The following is a 15352-nucleotide window of genomic DNA, read 5'->3' on the forward strand; positions in this document are numbered from 1 at the left end:
CACTTTCTTAGGAGACGCTCGTAGATAATCTATGTGGCCTATTATGATTACAACAGTGCAGGACCCGTAGGACCACCACCTTACAAGTGGGTGTTCTCTGATTGCCTTCAAACAGGACCACGCCCGCACTTTCATTCACTTGCTACAGTGGTTCGCAAGGAGGAGGCGGGCGATTGCTTGGAAGGCTCACTGCCCGCCCAGGTCCTCTGCTCTGCAGTTGAGGTGTCAGGTTTCAATTCTCCCAGGGCCACTGGACGTCGCGGCGTGCCCGGTGCGGCGGCCGCCTCCGCCTCCAAGCCTAGACTTAGGCAGCGAGCGAAGGCTCACTTCAGACGCGCGGCCGCGCACTCGGCCTGCCGCAGACCGAGGCTGGGCCCCGCCGCGGAGGCTGCTTCGGGGCTGCACTAGCTGCGCGCTCTGGGAGGCGGCGATCGCGGCTGGGCCGGGACTTACTTCCTCCACCGCAGGACAACAAAACAAGCCGGCTGCAGGCACCGGGCTCTTGGCAACGGTCTGGGCCGGAGGCGCAGCGATGGGCTCCGTGCTGAGCAGCGATAGCGGAAAATCCGCACCCGCCTCGGCCACCCCGCGGGCCCTGGAGCGCAGGGGGGACCCCGAGCTGCCCGTCACATCCTTCGACTGCTCCGTCTGCCTCGAGGTGTTGCACCACCCCGTCCGGACCCGCTGTGGCCACGTGTAAGTGCCAGGGAAGCTGGGTTTGCGCGCCCACCCCCTGGGGAGGGCGATGTTAGCGGAGCCGTTGGGGATCGGGGGGTTCAGAAGCCGGCGCTTGAAGGAAACTGCTGCAGGGAGAGACCTGGACCCGTCGAGTGCGGACCACGGGGAAAGTGCCCAGTCGGAAGGTGACACAGGATTTCAGGAGGAGAAAACAGCAACAAGCGGGCCCTGCAGCCGCCGTAGAGCCGCCTCCTCCCGCAGCCCAAGTGCGGAGTCCCTGGGACGGAAATTCCGGGCGCGAGAGCCGCGGGGAGCAAGGGCTTGCCGGCTGAGGAGGGTGCGCTTGGCTGGAGAAGCAGCACCCGCCTGGGCCCAAGGCAGGGGCTCCCGCCGAGCGCAGTTCCCGCTCCACTCGGTTAATCGGGCGGTGCTTCCTTCTCCGCCCGGAACCCGGGTCGGTTTTGTTTTGCTGGCTCTGTGCACGTGTTCTAGAACGCCCGCGAGGCTGGTCTCTTGAGCAAACAAGGATCTGTGCAAACTGTGTTCCATCCCCACCTCCCTTTCCCAACACAGACGCCCAAACCCCTCAAAGATCAATCAAACGGGAACGTCCAAGTGACTTTCTGTAGTCGTTAGAGTTGAACAAGCCGCCAGGGCTGGGTCTGCGGCTTGAACGTTACCCCCAAGCCCGTGAATGCAGCAGTTAAAAACACAGCCAACCGAGTGAAGGAGGTTGCAGACTACCTGCCTTACGCACAGCCTCCCCACCGCGGTAGGAAGTAGAGATAAAAATAACTGTCTTAGAAACCACGTACACAGCAACTAAAACTCGCTGTTAGCGCACATCCGTGGTAGTTTCTAGGAAGAGTTTAAAAACAAAATCCCTTTATAAAATTGGCACGTCCTTAACGTGTGCCTGAGTAACTAGTAGTAGGGGTTGGATCTGTGAGTTTGTGTTCTATTTGCTTAAAAGCTTTCTTCCCGTGGGTGCGTGGGTGTGTGACTGTGTGGGTGAGATTGGTGGGGGGCGGGCGGGGGAGGGGATTGCATAGAGCATGAGTGGAAACCCACTTAATGTCTTCTCTGGACCGCCGACTAACTAGTTTCATGAAGCCCCGAAGCAGTAAGTGCTTTCTGGCTTACCAGGAAAAAAGAAGTATCATAAGTCATGAATGCAAGTGCACAAACCGTCTTTAAAAGGACTTAGGTGGTCCTTGACACCTATAGCCTAGTGTCTGAGAAGCAGTTTTCAATACTGAAAAGCAGAGAGCCAGGGAGAAAAATCTGCAGCCCACACAATGTTTAAAGAAAAAGTGTCCCTGGGCATTCTTTTGTGGCCATATTTTCAGGGCCTGTTGTTTCAGCTCTGTACTTTCAACTCAAAGCTAATTTAGCTCCTGTCTGATTACTGACATTGTTTCCCAGCTGTCCAGATGTAGCTCATTGACGTAATTCCCCAAGGCCAAGATGGAAGCCAAGATGTTATTGCATTATATGAAATACATTGATTAGTTAAGAGCAGTAATAACCTCAGGATACCTAGCCTACATTTAAATTTAGTCTGTATTAGCATTAAAACTTTTAGGTTGCACCAAAGACACACAGTGGGGCTCAAGTCTTGGAAGATTTTCTTTTGTAGAACTGAACTGGGCAGCTTTGCTATTGGAGATTGTTATCTGATTGTTTTCCCTGGTTTGGATTTTGAATGCTATAACTTAGTGTCTGCAGTGTTTTGCTTCTGCTAGAGTAATATAAATTTGCAAAATGTTGAATCCTTTGTTTAATCTTTTTCTTTGTTAGAGTGAATAGGAAACCAGCAACTGGAAAAATAGTCATGAAGTAGCACAATAAGGGCTGGACAAATTGCCTTCCCTCACTTTACTATTCTTTGTTTTGACAAATCTATGTCCATTGTTCTGGCTGGGGGCAGAATTTCCATATTCCTACTTTTGGCAAATTTACTTGGGCCTCTTCCACTTTGTAAATGTTAACTAGAGTCCCTTCTGCTCTGGGGATGGTGAGCCTTCCTAACACCGTTTGTACTTCCTAAATGAATTACTCTCTTCCATTGAACTTAAATTGGAAAATGAGGAAATGCATATGAAACCTCTATATTATCCCATACTAAGCTAATTTCCAAACTTGCTGAACTAGGTTGTTTATGCTAATTTCTGTTTATAAACTAGTTTCAAGTCAAGCAAGTATAATACGGCAACAATACCTTGAATGAATATGTATATATGTATTGTGATGCAGTAAAACAGTGAGAGCTTCATAGCCACTAACCAGCTGTGTAATCACCACTTTGGTTAATCTTTTTGATCTCAGCTTCTTCATTTGTAAAATAAGGTGAGTAATGGAATTTTTATGAGTACTTAAAGTGTGAAAGTAGCCCATAATATAGGCTCAAAACGTTTCTTTTTTTGTTGTTGTTTAACTTTTATTGGAGTATAGTTGATTTACAATGTTGTCTTAGTTTCAGGTGTCAAAACATAGTTTCTATTTCCATCGAAGTCATTCCGTAAAGCAAGCAAAAACCCATGAACAGGTTTTATTTCTTTTAAAAAAATTATGTATTTATTTATTTATTTATTTTTGGCTGTGCTGGGTCTTCATTGCTGTGCACGGGCTTTCCCTAGTTGCGGCGAGCGGGGGCTACTCTTTGTTGTGGTGCGGGGGCTTCTTATTCTGTTTTCATTGTGGAGCACAGGCTCTAGGTGCTCGGAGTTAGGTAGTTGTGGCTCTCGGGCTCTCGGGCTCTAGAGCGCAGGCTCAGTAGTTGTGGCGCACGGGCTTAGTTGCTCTGCGGCATGTAGGATCTTCCTGGACCAGGGCTCGAACCCGTGTCCCTTGAGTTGGCAGATGGATTCTTAACCACTGCGCCACCAGGGAAGCCCCCATGTTTTATTTCTTATCTCTATGTTTCTTTTGGAATAAAACTGGGCCACAAAAGATAAGTCTGACATTTCCAAGATGTCCCAGATAGCCTTACTTTTAGCTTAATTCTTTTTTCATTTGGTGGACTTTAAGTTAAGAAGTTCCATTTTAATGTCTGTCATTTCAAACTGACGTTATTCATATCTCAGTATCAGTATCAGTTGTAAAAGTAGATTTGGGGGAAAAGACTTCGTACTTCTGCCTTTTTTCTATTAACAGTGAGCTGGGAAAAGAGGGAGTAGATAAGTTGAAACTGCATAAGGGAAACTAAAACGGAATCTGATTTACATTTAAAAGAAATATTCAAGAAATTTGGTATGGTATATACCGAGGGAGACAGAAGTCGAAGACAGAGATATAGGGGGACAGAGTTTAGCTCAGGAGGAAGTTAATGAACTCACAATTAAGCCTGTTGAATGTACAGTAGTCTGATAGGGAGACATCTAAATGGAAATGTCCCAAAGGCACTGGGAACGTGGGTTTACGGACAGAGCTCAAGGCTGGAGCTGAGGGAGTCACCAGAAAGGGTCAAGAGGTTGAGAATAGGCCTAAGAGAGCTAAATACAAACCAGAGCAGACCATACAGTACAAAGAGCCACATCGCCATAGACCTGAGTTGGGTTGAGTTGCTCCAAGTCACAGAATTTGCCTAATTTTTTTAAATGAAACTGTTGAAGATAATTCTGAAGTGCTTTCTGGTAAATGGATTAAAACGTTTCATTTGTGGTCAAGTATGAGCATCAAATTCATGGTTCTCTAAGTAGAGTCTGAGGGTTTCCTGATGTGTTTTAAACTGACCCAGAAATAGACATCAGTGCTTTCATTCTTTTTTTTTTAATTTTAGTATATTTTATTTTATATTAAAATTTTTATTGAGGTAAAATTGACATATAACATTATATTCGTTTCAGGTGTATGGCGTAATGATTCAATTTTTGTAAATATTGCAAAATGATCACCACCAAAAGTCTAGTTAACATCTGTCAGAATACATGGTTACAAAATTTTTCTTTCTTGTGATGATAACTTTTAAGATCTACTCTCTTTTTTCCTAATTTATTTATTTATTTATTTTGGGGCTGTGTTGGGTCTTTGTTGCTACATGCGGGCTTTCTGTAGTTGGGGTGATCGGGGGCTACTCCTCGTTGCAGTGCACAGCCTTCTCACTGCAGTGGCTTCTCTTGTTGCAGAGCACAGGCTCTAGGCACGTGGGCTTCAGTAGTTGTGGCACACGGGCTCAGTAGTTGTGGTGCATGGGCTTAGTTGCTCCACGGCATGTGGGATCTTCCCAGACCAGGGATGGAACCAGTGTCCCCTGCATTGACAGGCGGATTCTTAACCAATGTGCCACCAGGGAAGTCCCAAGATCTACTCTCTTAGCATCTTTCAAATAAGCAATACAGTATTAATTAACTATAGTCACCATGCTATATATTACATCCCATGACTTACTTATTTTATAACTCAAAGTTTGTGCCTCTTGACTCCCTTTACCCTTTTCACTTCCAAAGCCCACAGTGCTTTCATTCTTACAGGAGGTACACAATCCCAAAGACTTCTTTTTAACCTAAGATTAAAGCTACTTATCCTATTATTTATTATAGATATTAATACATATTTTCTATCAGTGAGGATTCTCCAGAGAAACAACCAATAGGTTGTATATAAATATATGGAGAGAGAGAGAAAGAGAGATTGATTTTAAGGAATTGATTTACGATTTTGAGGATAATCGCTCTACTTGAAGTCAACTGATTATAGATGTTAACCACATCTACAAAATACCTTCACAGCAACATTTGCTGAAGTGTTGAATTAAACTGAGTACTATAGGCTGGCTAAGTTGATACATAAGACTAACCATCACATCTTTTCAACAGGCTTTTAAGGGTTATTAAAATCAGGTGATCAAAACCAAAAATTAGATCATTATTCAGGCTTTACTAGAAGACACTTCAGAATTCTCTTAAGAAGCCTGACTATCAGGCAGCCATGCACACACCTACATGTTGCTCAAGCAGACAGTAGGAGTCCACAGTTCTCTTAAAATTAAAATCATTGTTCATTTAGCTTCATCATTATCATTTTAGTTTGCTGTGGGTTGTTTGGTTAGATCTACTATTGCATGGGGTGCATTCGTTTTTTGATCCAGCCAGCGTGGCCTGCTCTGTGCTGAGCACACAGACACAAAGGCTTATCCTTTTGGAATTTGCATTCTTATGAGGAAGATGGACAACAAACAAGATACAGGTGTTAAGTATATAGTTTGTTATATAGTGTTAAGGATTAAAAAAAATAAGACAAAGAAGTGAGATAGGAAGTATGTGGGAGTTGCAATATTAGGATATTTAGAGCAGTGCATCTTAAATTATCTGTTGTAAAGAACCTCTGAAGTGTTTTGTTTTAATTTCCAGACCAATAATTTTATAAGATAAAAAATGTATTGTGGAACAATGAAATTTAAAAATACCAAAGATAGGGAGTTCCCTGGCAGTCCAGTGGTTAGGGCTCAGTGCTTTCAGTGCCGTGGCCCGGGTTCCATCCCTGGTTGGGGAACTAAGATCCCATAAGCCATGAAGTGCGGCCAACTAAAAAAAAAAAAAAAAAGATATATCAAATACAAGCCGTCATTTGAAAAATTGTTATTAGATTCAACAGCATAATATTACTCTGTCAGATTCCTATACAATTTTCTAAATATTACTTCTCTCAATTTCTATTCTTAATAAGCATGGACTCTTAATAAACAGGGCCTGATTTTGTACAGTGTTGGTCCAGAGGGAAGCAGGAGGCGAGGAAGCTAGTTTGACTGGTGTGGGGACATTTATAAGAAGTTTGCCTTTTCCTCTGAGTGAGGATTTTGAGCAGATTCATGGCTTGAGCTGATTTAAAAGCATCTGCCGGGCTGCTGAGAATAGTCTGTAGAGGGAGGAGCAAGCTAAGGAGATTGAGTTCAGAGGTCACCATAGTAATCCAGATGGGAGAGGACGGGACCAGCATGGGTACCGTGGAGGTGGTGAGAATAGTAGGACTATAGAGATGTCATTGAAGGTACCAGAAACACGATGGATTTGATGCGGAGTGTGGAAGAAAGTGAAGAATCAAGGATGGCTGCAAAGTGCTTGGCCTGAGCAAAGGCTGGAGCCGCTCTGACTGAGATGGGAGAGACTAAGAGGATGGGATGAAGATCACGTTTAAGTCAAGAGTTCAGTTACTGACAAGCCAAGTTTCAGACAACCGAGTGGAGCTGTTGAGTGGACAATTGGATATGTGAGCCTGGAGTTCCGAGGAGGAGCTGGGCTGTAGGTAATAAACTTGGGAATCATAAACATATACTCGATATAAATCCATGGGACTGGATGAGCTCATCAAGGAGTTAAGTATAGTTAGAAAAGAATAGAGGTCCAAGGACTGAGCAGCGGTGCCCACCGATATTTAGAAGCTGGGACATGGGGACTTCCTTGGTGGCGCAGTGGTTGACTCCACACTCCCAATGCAGGGGGCCCGGGTTCGATCCCTGGTCAGGGAACTAGATCCCACATGCATGCCGCAACTAAGAGTTCGCAGGCTGCAACTAAGAGTTCGCAGGCCGCAACTAAGGAACCTGCCTGCCACAACTAAGACCTGGCGCAACCAAATAAATAATTAATTAACTATTTTTAAAAAAAGAAGAAGAAGCTGGGACATGGAAGCCAGAAAAGCAGCAGCCAAAGGAGAGGAAGGAAACCCCCAGGTGTCCTGGAGGCTGAGTGAGTGCAAGAAGTATTTTCCAGGGAAGAGCGACCCGCTGAATCCAGTGCTGCTTTAAAGGTCGAGTACGTGATAGAGATGGGGGGTAGAGAAAGCCCTTTCATGAAGTTTAGAGGCAAAGGGTAGAGAGAAATTGGGCAATAGCTGGAAAAAGAAGTGGGATCAAGAGAATTTTCTTTTAAAAGAAGAATGGAATATTTTGTATGCTGATGGAAATGAACCAATAGTGAGGGAAATTTTGATGCACAGGAGAGAAGAGAGAATTGCGGGGCTAGGATTTACAGTGGGGGGCTTGGCCTTAGGCAGGAGAATGGACAGTTCATCCATTTAAGAGGATGTAGAATATTAAATGGGCACAGATGCAAGTAGTTGAAGTAGTGGGAGTTGGTGGAAGGTTCCCATCTGATTGCAACTTATGTTGACATAATATTTGACCTGTGATTTGATTTTTTTTTGAAGTGTAGTTGCTGTACAATATTATATGTTACAGGCGTATACTATAGTAATTCATAATTATTAAAGGTTATACTCCATTTAGTTATAAGATATTGGCTATATTCCCCGTTTTGTACAATATATCCTTGTAGCTTATTTTATACCTAATAGTTTGTACCTCTTAATCCCCTACCTCTAAAGTGCCCCTCCCCCTTCCCTCTCCCCACTGATAACCACTAGTTTGTTCTCTGTGAGTCTGTTTCTTTTTTGTTATATTCTCTAGTTTGTTGTATTTTTTAGATTCCGCATGTGATATCATACAGTATCTGTCTTTTTCTGTCTGACTTATTTCACTTAGCATAATGCTCTCCAAGTCCATCCATGTTGCTGCAAATGGCAAAATTTCGTTCCTTTTCTATGGCTCAGTAGTAGTCCATTCCTTTTCTTCATCCATTCGTCTGTTGATGGACACTTAGTTTGCTTCCATATCTTAGCTATTGTAAATAATGCTGTTATGAATGTTGGGGTGTGTGTATCTTTTCAAATTAGTGTTTTCATTTTTTTCAGATATATACCCAGGAGTGGAATTGCAGAGTCATAGGGTAGTTCTATTTTTAGTTTTTTGAGAAACTTTCGTACCATTTTCTTACAGTGGCTGCACCAATCTACATTCTCACCAACAGTGTACAAGGGTTCCCTTTTCTCCACATCCTCTCCAACATTTGTTATTTGTGTTCTTTTTGATGATAGCCATTCTGACAGGTGTGAGGTGATATCTCATTGTGGTTTTGATTCGCATTTCCCTCATGATTAGCAATCTTGCGCATCCTTTCATGTGCCTGTTGACCTGTGATTTGATTTTAAGATGAAATCATCCAGGCCCCTGATGCTAAATAGAATGCTTCCTTCTTCTAATGTACTTGGATAAGCATCACTTAAAATAGGATGATTGGAGTCTTTTGTACCATCAAGACCCAAAACTCTTGAGAGCCTTTGCTCTAATAAAGGAATGCTACTTTCTGCATTGCCTCTCCTTTAAGGTCTGGCACTTAGCAGGTGTTAAGTATTTTGAATTAATGAATGACTCTAAGACAAAATTTGGAGGACTCCCCTGGTGGTCCAGTGGTTAAGAATCCACCTTCCAATGCACGGGACGCGGGTTTGATCCCTGGTCGGGGAACTAAGATCCCACATGCATGCCGCAACTACTGAGCCTGCGCACCGCAACTCAGAAGCCACGTGCTCTGGAGCCCGGGTGCCACTACTGGAGGGAAGCCCAAGTGCTGCAACCAAGAGCCTGTGCACTGCAATGAAAGATTCGTGCCTCAACTAAGACCCGATGCAGCCAAAAATAAATTAATTAATTAATTTAAAAATAATAAGACAAAATTTGGGGCTTCCCTGGTGGCGCAGTGGTTAAGAATCCGCCTGACAATGCAGGGGACACGGACGGGTTCAAGCCTTGGTCTGGGAAGATCCCACATGCCGTGCAGCAACTAAGCCTGTGCACCACAACTACTGAGCCTGCGCTCTAGAGCCCACAAGCCACAACTACTGAGCCCGCATGCCACAACTACTGAAGCCTGTGTGCCTAGAGCCCGTGCTCCACAACAAGAGAAGCCACTGCAATGAGAAACCCATGCACCAAAACAAAGAACAGCCCCTGCTCGCCACAACTAGAGAAAGCCCACGTGCAGCAACGAAGACCCAGCGCAGCCAAAAATAAATAAAAAATAAATTTATTTTTTTTTAAAAAAGACAAAATTTGGATACTTTGGTGAGCACAACTTTGGACAACCATTTCATAGTGCCAGCCAGCCATAGTGCCATAGTGCTATGGAGTTTGAGTCATAGATAGAAGTCCCATGATAGTTTTTGAACTCCCTTCCTTTTATAGGGTTACTCATCTGTGCCTGTATCACTGAGAATTTTAGAAAGGTGTAATAAGCTGGCCTGAAGTTTGCCTCATCTGGTGGTTGGACTGCTCTGTGTTACTTAGCAACATTGGTGTTGTCGTAGGCACATTAAATATTAGTGATCTATTAAATTACGTATTCTCCAACAAACAGAACCTAAATAATGTAGCAGACTGAGTTTTACACCAGGATTCTCTTTAGCACCTGACTACTGGTCCTAGGACCAGCAGCATTGCAGAATCTCAGCCCCCAACTCAAATCTGCTGAATCGCAATCTGCATTTTCACAAGATGCCCATGTGATTTATATGCATTTTAAGATTTGAGAAGTACAGCCTCAGATAACCCTATTTAATTGACAGTAAGATACTGCAAGTTGAGGACAGTGTTTAAGGGTTATAGAGAGGCACCCCTCTAAGACTGTAGATTAAAGGAAATAAAATTTTCTTTAGGGGGCTAAATATAAAAATCAACATGTAAAGGAGTGTAGATATATGCAGAGTCAATTTTTGGAGGCTGAATGATTCCCAGGATGGACTTTGAGTGTAATCTAATTGAATACATAAACACCTCCAAGGAAATCTTGAGGGACAGTGGCTAAAAGGCCTGTGCTCTAAGAATAGCTGCGCTTGGGGCTGTCCAGGCTGATCGATCCATCATTGGATCACTGAAGAGGGAGACTGGTTGTGTGTGTATGTGTGTGTGTGTATTGTCCTATATTGGAGTATTTTAGCCTGAGACTCTCATCCTCCCTTTGAATAACAATTGCAGCTCCCCTTATTCTATTTATATGTTCCAGCTCCCCAAGGGAGCCCAAGATTTTCATTCAGCTTCATGTTGGCCTACCCACAGTGAGGCAGCCCAGTGTTGAGAACATAACGAAAATGTTAGACCAACCACATGTTGCCAAGGGCTTCTTCCAGAACCACATTTAGGGACCACCTCTGGCTACTTATTTTACCTGTCTAGCCCTAGGCCCCATGGAGTCCCTAATACAGCCCTTTCCTCTTTAATTCTCCTATACTTAGGGTGCAGTTTTCCCCCTTAAGACTGTATGCATAACTTTACCCAGTGTCCTCAGCAACCCTTTCCCCATTTTCCTCCAATACCTTGCCACCCTTTCCTTATATGAGTTTTATTGCTAACCACTTAATTAGAGAAACAGAAAAGGGTTAATAAAATAAACAATGGGGGTGGGATAATTAAGTTCCCAGCTGGTTTTAAAGTTCTTAGAGTCATTATCTGGTTCCTGACTGATGTCATCAGGAGCTGCAAACTCAGCAGGGGGGAGGCAAGGGGTGTGAGCGAGCGAGGAGGATGGGTATCTACAGGAAGGGGCACCGACCCATGTGGCCACGTGGGAAATGAGTCCAGAGTTGCGGGAGACTTAGCTTTTCAAGAGAAGCCAGAAATTTGAATTTGTGTGTGAAATCTGATTTTAAAGCTATGACAACTTGTGCTTCCACTGCAGGGGGCATGGGTTCTGTCCCTGGTCAGGGAACTAAAATCCCGCATGCCACAAGGCACGGCCAAAAAAAAAAAGGCAACGACAACTCATTCAGAATTTTTGAAAACATTAAATCGGTCTTTAAAAACAATGCAGTTGACTTCTATCTTTCCCCTACGTTCTCCTAATTCTGATCATGTCTGTTGTGATTTGTCATTCTCAGCCACCTTATGGAGGGGGAGAGGAGGACAGACAAATAGGAATTTCTTATCTGTGGGGTTTGTGTTCGTTTTTACCCCTTGGGTTCTTCCAGAAGGACACAACACTTATTTATTAATGGGAACATTGGGCCTGCCCAGAAAATTCCCCTTGGGCCCATTCCTCATAACTGATTTAGTTATTTCAATCTACTGACCATTTACTGTGTAGCTACTCTGCCCCTGGGGCTGTGTGGGAGGGACCCCTACAGGTTCTGAATGGTTCTGTGCTGTGTGTATTTCTGTGATTCTCATGCCGTGTTGTTGTTACTGACCTGTTGTCACTGGGGCATTTTTTGTTTAGTTGGGTTGCGTTTTTCAGCTTTATTGAGGTGATACAGTACGTAATTGTATACGATCCTGTAACCACCACCATAAACAAGATCTAGAACAGTTAGTTCCATTAGCCTAAGAAGTTCCCTCGAATCCTTTACAATCAATCCACTCCCCAAACTCCTGGGCCCCAGGCAACCCCATCAGCTTTCTGTCACTGAGCTTTGGAGTCATACAGTAAATAGTCTTGTATTTGACTTCTTTCCCTTGGCATAATGGGGCATATATTTGTTGCCATTTGGTATATTGTAAGCCCTTTTGCCTCTGCTTCCCAAATCAATCCTAAATCTGTCTGTCCATTTACACTGTCTACTGCTCCTTTGCTGGGCTAAGCCACCATGCTGTCTTGAACCAACACTTACAATGGAATTAACACTGGACTCTGAGCCGTGACTCTCGTACCTCTGTAATCCATTCTTCACACAGGAGCCAGTGATCTATATAATGTAAATCAAGTCGTATCACTCTCCCACTTAAAACCCTCCAGTGCCTTCCCATCACGCTTAGCTCTGGCTTTATGGTTGGTCTCCTACCTACCTTACTGTCCCACATACTGCCAATCACCCTCCCCTGGGCCCCCTGCATTTCAACCACGCTGGCTTTCTGTACCTCGGCAAACTGGTCCCTGTTTTCAGCTGGGAAAACCATTCCCAGACCTTCCCAAGACTGATGCCTTCAAATGTCATCTCAGGGACCACCCATCTCACTGCTCCCTCTGCCCCACCCACTCAGTTTTTGTTGTCAACTGTTTTATTCTTCTCAGAGCATTTATCGTTTGCCAGTCTTTTTGTTTACCGTCTCATTTCCTCTCTCCTCCTTCTAGAACTCTTGAGAGCAGGGACCTCGGGCACTGCCATGGTTTCATCTCTGGCATGTCAAACATTGGCAGTCATAAGCTATTGGTGAAAATTTCGTTAGTGAATGCATGCTTGTATGGTTGGGTCTGGGGAGACTTGTGCATGTTTTATAAATCTTCATTATAACCATGCAATAACTGTTCTTGCTAAAAGCCACACAAATTCATTTTTTTACAGTTTTGTTTTCGAGAGAAAACAAACCTTATAAAACAAAACTTAAACATAGGGCTTCCCTGATGGCACAGTGGTTGAGAGTCCGCCTGCTGATGCAGGGGACACGGGTTCGTGCCCCGATCTGGGAAGATCCCACATGCCGTGGAGCGGCTGGGCCCGTGAGCCATGGCCACTGAGCCTGCGCATCCGGAGCCTGTGCTCCGCAACGGGAGAGGCCACAACAGTGAGAGGCCCATGTACCGCAAAAAAAAAAAACAAAAACTTAAACATAAAACAAAACTTCAGCCTTATATCATCTTTCAAATTGTTCTGTGCTCTTTAAATTTATTTAAATAATCATAAATGCAAAGTAATCTTTTCCTCACACTGAATTTGGATGCTCTTAAAAATATCATTTTTTAAAATGTTTTTCTCTTCAAATCACATTCTGTTAAATATTTCAGGTCTCTCATCCTCCAAGCATTTCCCTTCCTGGTTTTCCAACTAAATTTTTCTGAAAAGTAAAGAAAATTTAAGTCATAGTAAGGTGGTTCATTTTCCCTAACATTTTATTATGAAAAATGTCAAACATACAGCTAAGTTGAAAGAATTGTACAGTGAACAACCATATATCCATACCTATTTCTACCATTGTTAGTTTTACCGTATTTGCTTTTACCTCTCATTTTATCACATACCTATCCATCCATCAATCCATCTTATTTTTTGGATGTGTTTTAGAGTAGGTTACAAACATCAGCACACCTTCTCATATCAGCATGCGTAATATTAACCAGAGTTCACAACTTGTTTATGGGATTTTCTAAAGGTAAATTACACATAGAGTGAAATGCATACATCCTAGGTATAACATTTGCAGAGCTTTGACCAATGTTTAGCCCAAACCCCTATCAAGATACAGAATAGTCTCTGCAAAAAAAAAAAAAAAAGATATAGAATAGTCTCATTACCCCCCATATGGTTCCCTTATGCCCCTTCCCAGCCATCCCCGTCCGTGTACCCCCATAGGCAATCACTGTTGAGTTATTTTTTTCCCATCATAGATCAGTTTTCCCTATTCAAAAATTTCAAATAAGTGGAATTACACAAGATGTACTTTCTTGTGTCTGGCTTCTTTTTTTAAAATTTATTTTATTGAAGTATAGTTGATTTACAATGTTGTGTTAGTTTCTGGTGTACAGCAAAGTGATTCAGTTACATATATTTATATTTATATATATTCTTTTTCATATTCTTTTCCATTATGGTTTATTACAGGATATTGAATACAGTTCCCTGTGCTATACAGTAGGACCTTGTTGCTTATCCATTCTATATATAATAGTTTGCATCTGCTAATCCCAAACTCCCAATCCATCCCTCCCCCACATCCCATCCCCCTTGGCAACCACAAGTCTGTTCTCTATGTCTGTGAGTCTGTTTCTGTTTCGTAGATAAGTTCATGTGTCTGGCTTCTTAGTATGTCTCTGAGAGTCATCCATGTTATGGCGTGTATCAGTAATTTGTTCTTTTTTATTGCTATGTAGTATTCCATTGTAGGAATGTGCCATGGGTTGTTTATTCATTTTCTTGTGATAAATATCTGGGTTATTTCCAGGTTGGGTCTACTGTGAAAACATTCCTTCTGAGTACAAATAGATATATTTTTTAACTTCTCGAGTAAAACATGGGCTTGGTACTGCAGGGTCAAGGGGTGCCTGTAATTTTGTTTTATCAGACACTACCAGACCATTTATCCCAAGTGGTTGTAGGTAATTAACTTTTTAAAAGAATTGTTTATTGTGTAGGTAATAAGGTTATATGGTTCACACTTAAAACTCGACAGTGAAAATACCCTTCTTCTACCATATACCCCTTTCTTTCCAGTTCCCATTTCTCCAACAGGTAGGTAAATGTTCTTATTTTCTTTACCCTAGATGTTTTTACACATCTACAAACCTGTAAGAAGCTCACACTCTATATACACTTCTACACTTTGCTTTCTAACAGGTTTTAGTTTAGAGTTATCTTGTCTCTGTGCCCTGTTATATAATATATATTACCTAAAGCTGAATAGCCCTGTGAGGATTCTGATTAGACAATTCAGAAAATGATCACTTGTATACTTTTCATGCCAAGGTGCTAGGGTAAGGATGGTAGATGCTTCAGCTCTCATGACTTGAATTTGATAACTGTACCTTTAAGGAGAGAGTGTTCTCCTCAGATCTTTTGAACTAAGCAGTTCTGCAGTCTTGCTTCTGCACCCCAGAAAGTGAGACTTGAGGTGCAGCAGCATCCAGTACCTTTCCATGGTAGCACTTCTAAAAGCTGTGGTTTTTATATACTCATAATCAGTAAGTTCAATCTGTTCCAAAACACCTTGATCTTGATGTGTTTTCTCCAGTTCATAATCACTTCTATTAAAAGTACAGTTAATTGACTAATCTACCGGATTTGCAACTAATATTCTCACATAATGCAATGACATCTATATAATGCTCATTTGAGTGTTTCATGCCACAGATAATACCACTGTACAGATTTAGCTGGGGGGGTTATAGGGAGGGACTTGATTTTTTAAATGCTCAAT

General features: G+C 42.8%; 1 protein-coding gene across 1 annotated transcript in view; it reads left to right on the forward strand.

Moving 5' to 3' along the window:
* Positions 1–532: 532 nt before the first annotated feature.
* RNF125 (ring finger protein 125) overlaps positions 533–15352 on the forward strand; it is a gene marked incomplete at both ends in the record, with an annotated part of 36831 nt that continues 22011 nt past the window's right edge. Inside the window, one exon of the mRNA XM_079717244.1 lies at positions 533–696. Coding sequence (XP_079573370.1) covers positions 533–696 — 164 coding nt within the window. The remainder of the gene's footprint in view (positions 697–15352) is intronic.

This window comes from Hyperoodon ampullatus, assembly GCF_949752795.1.
Source record: "Hyperoodon ampullatus genome assembly, chromosome: 13".
NCBI lineage: Eukaryota > Metazoa > Chordata > Mammalia > Artiodactyla > Ziphiidae > Hyperoodon > Hyperoodon ampullatus.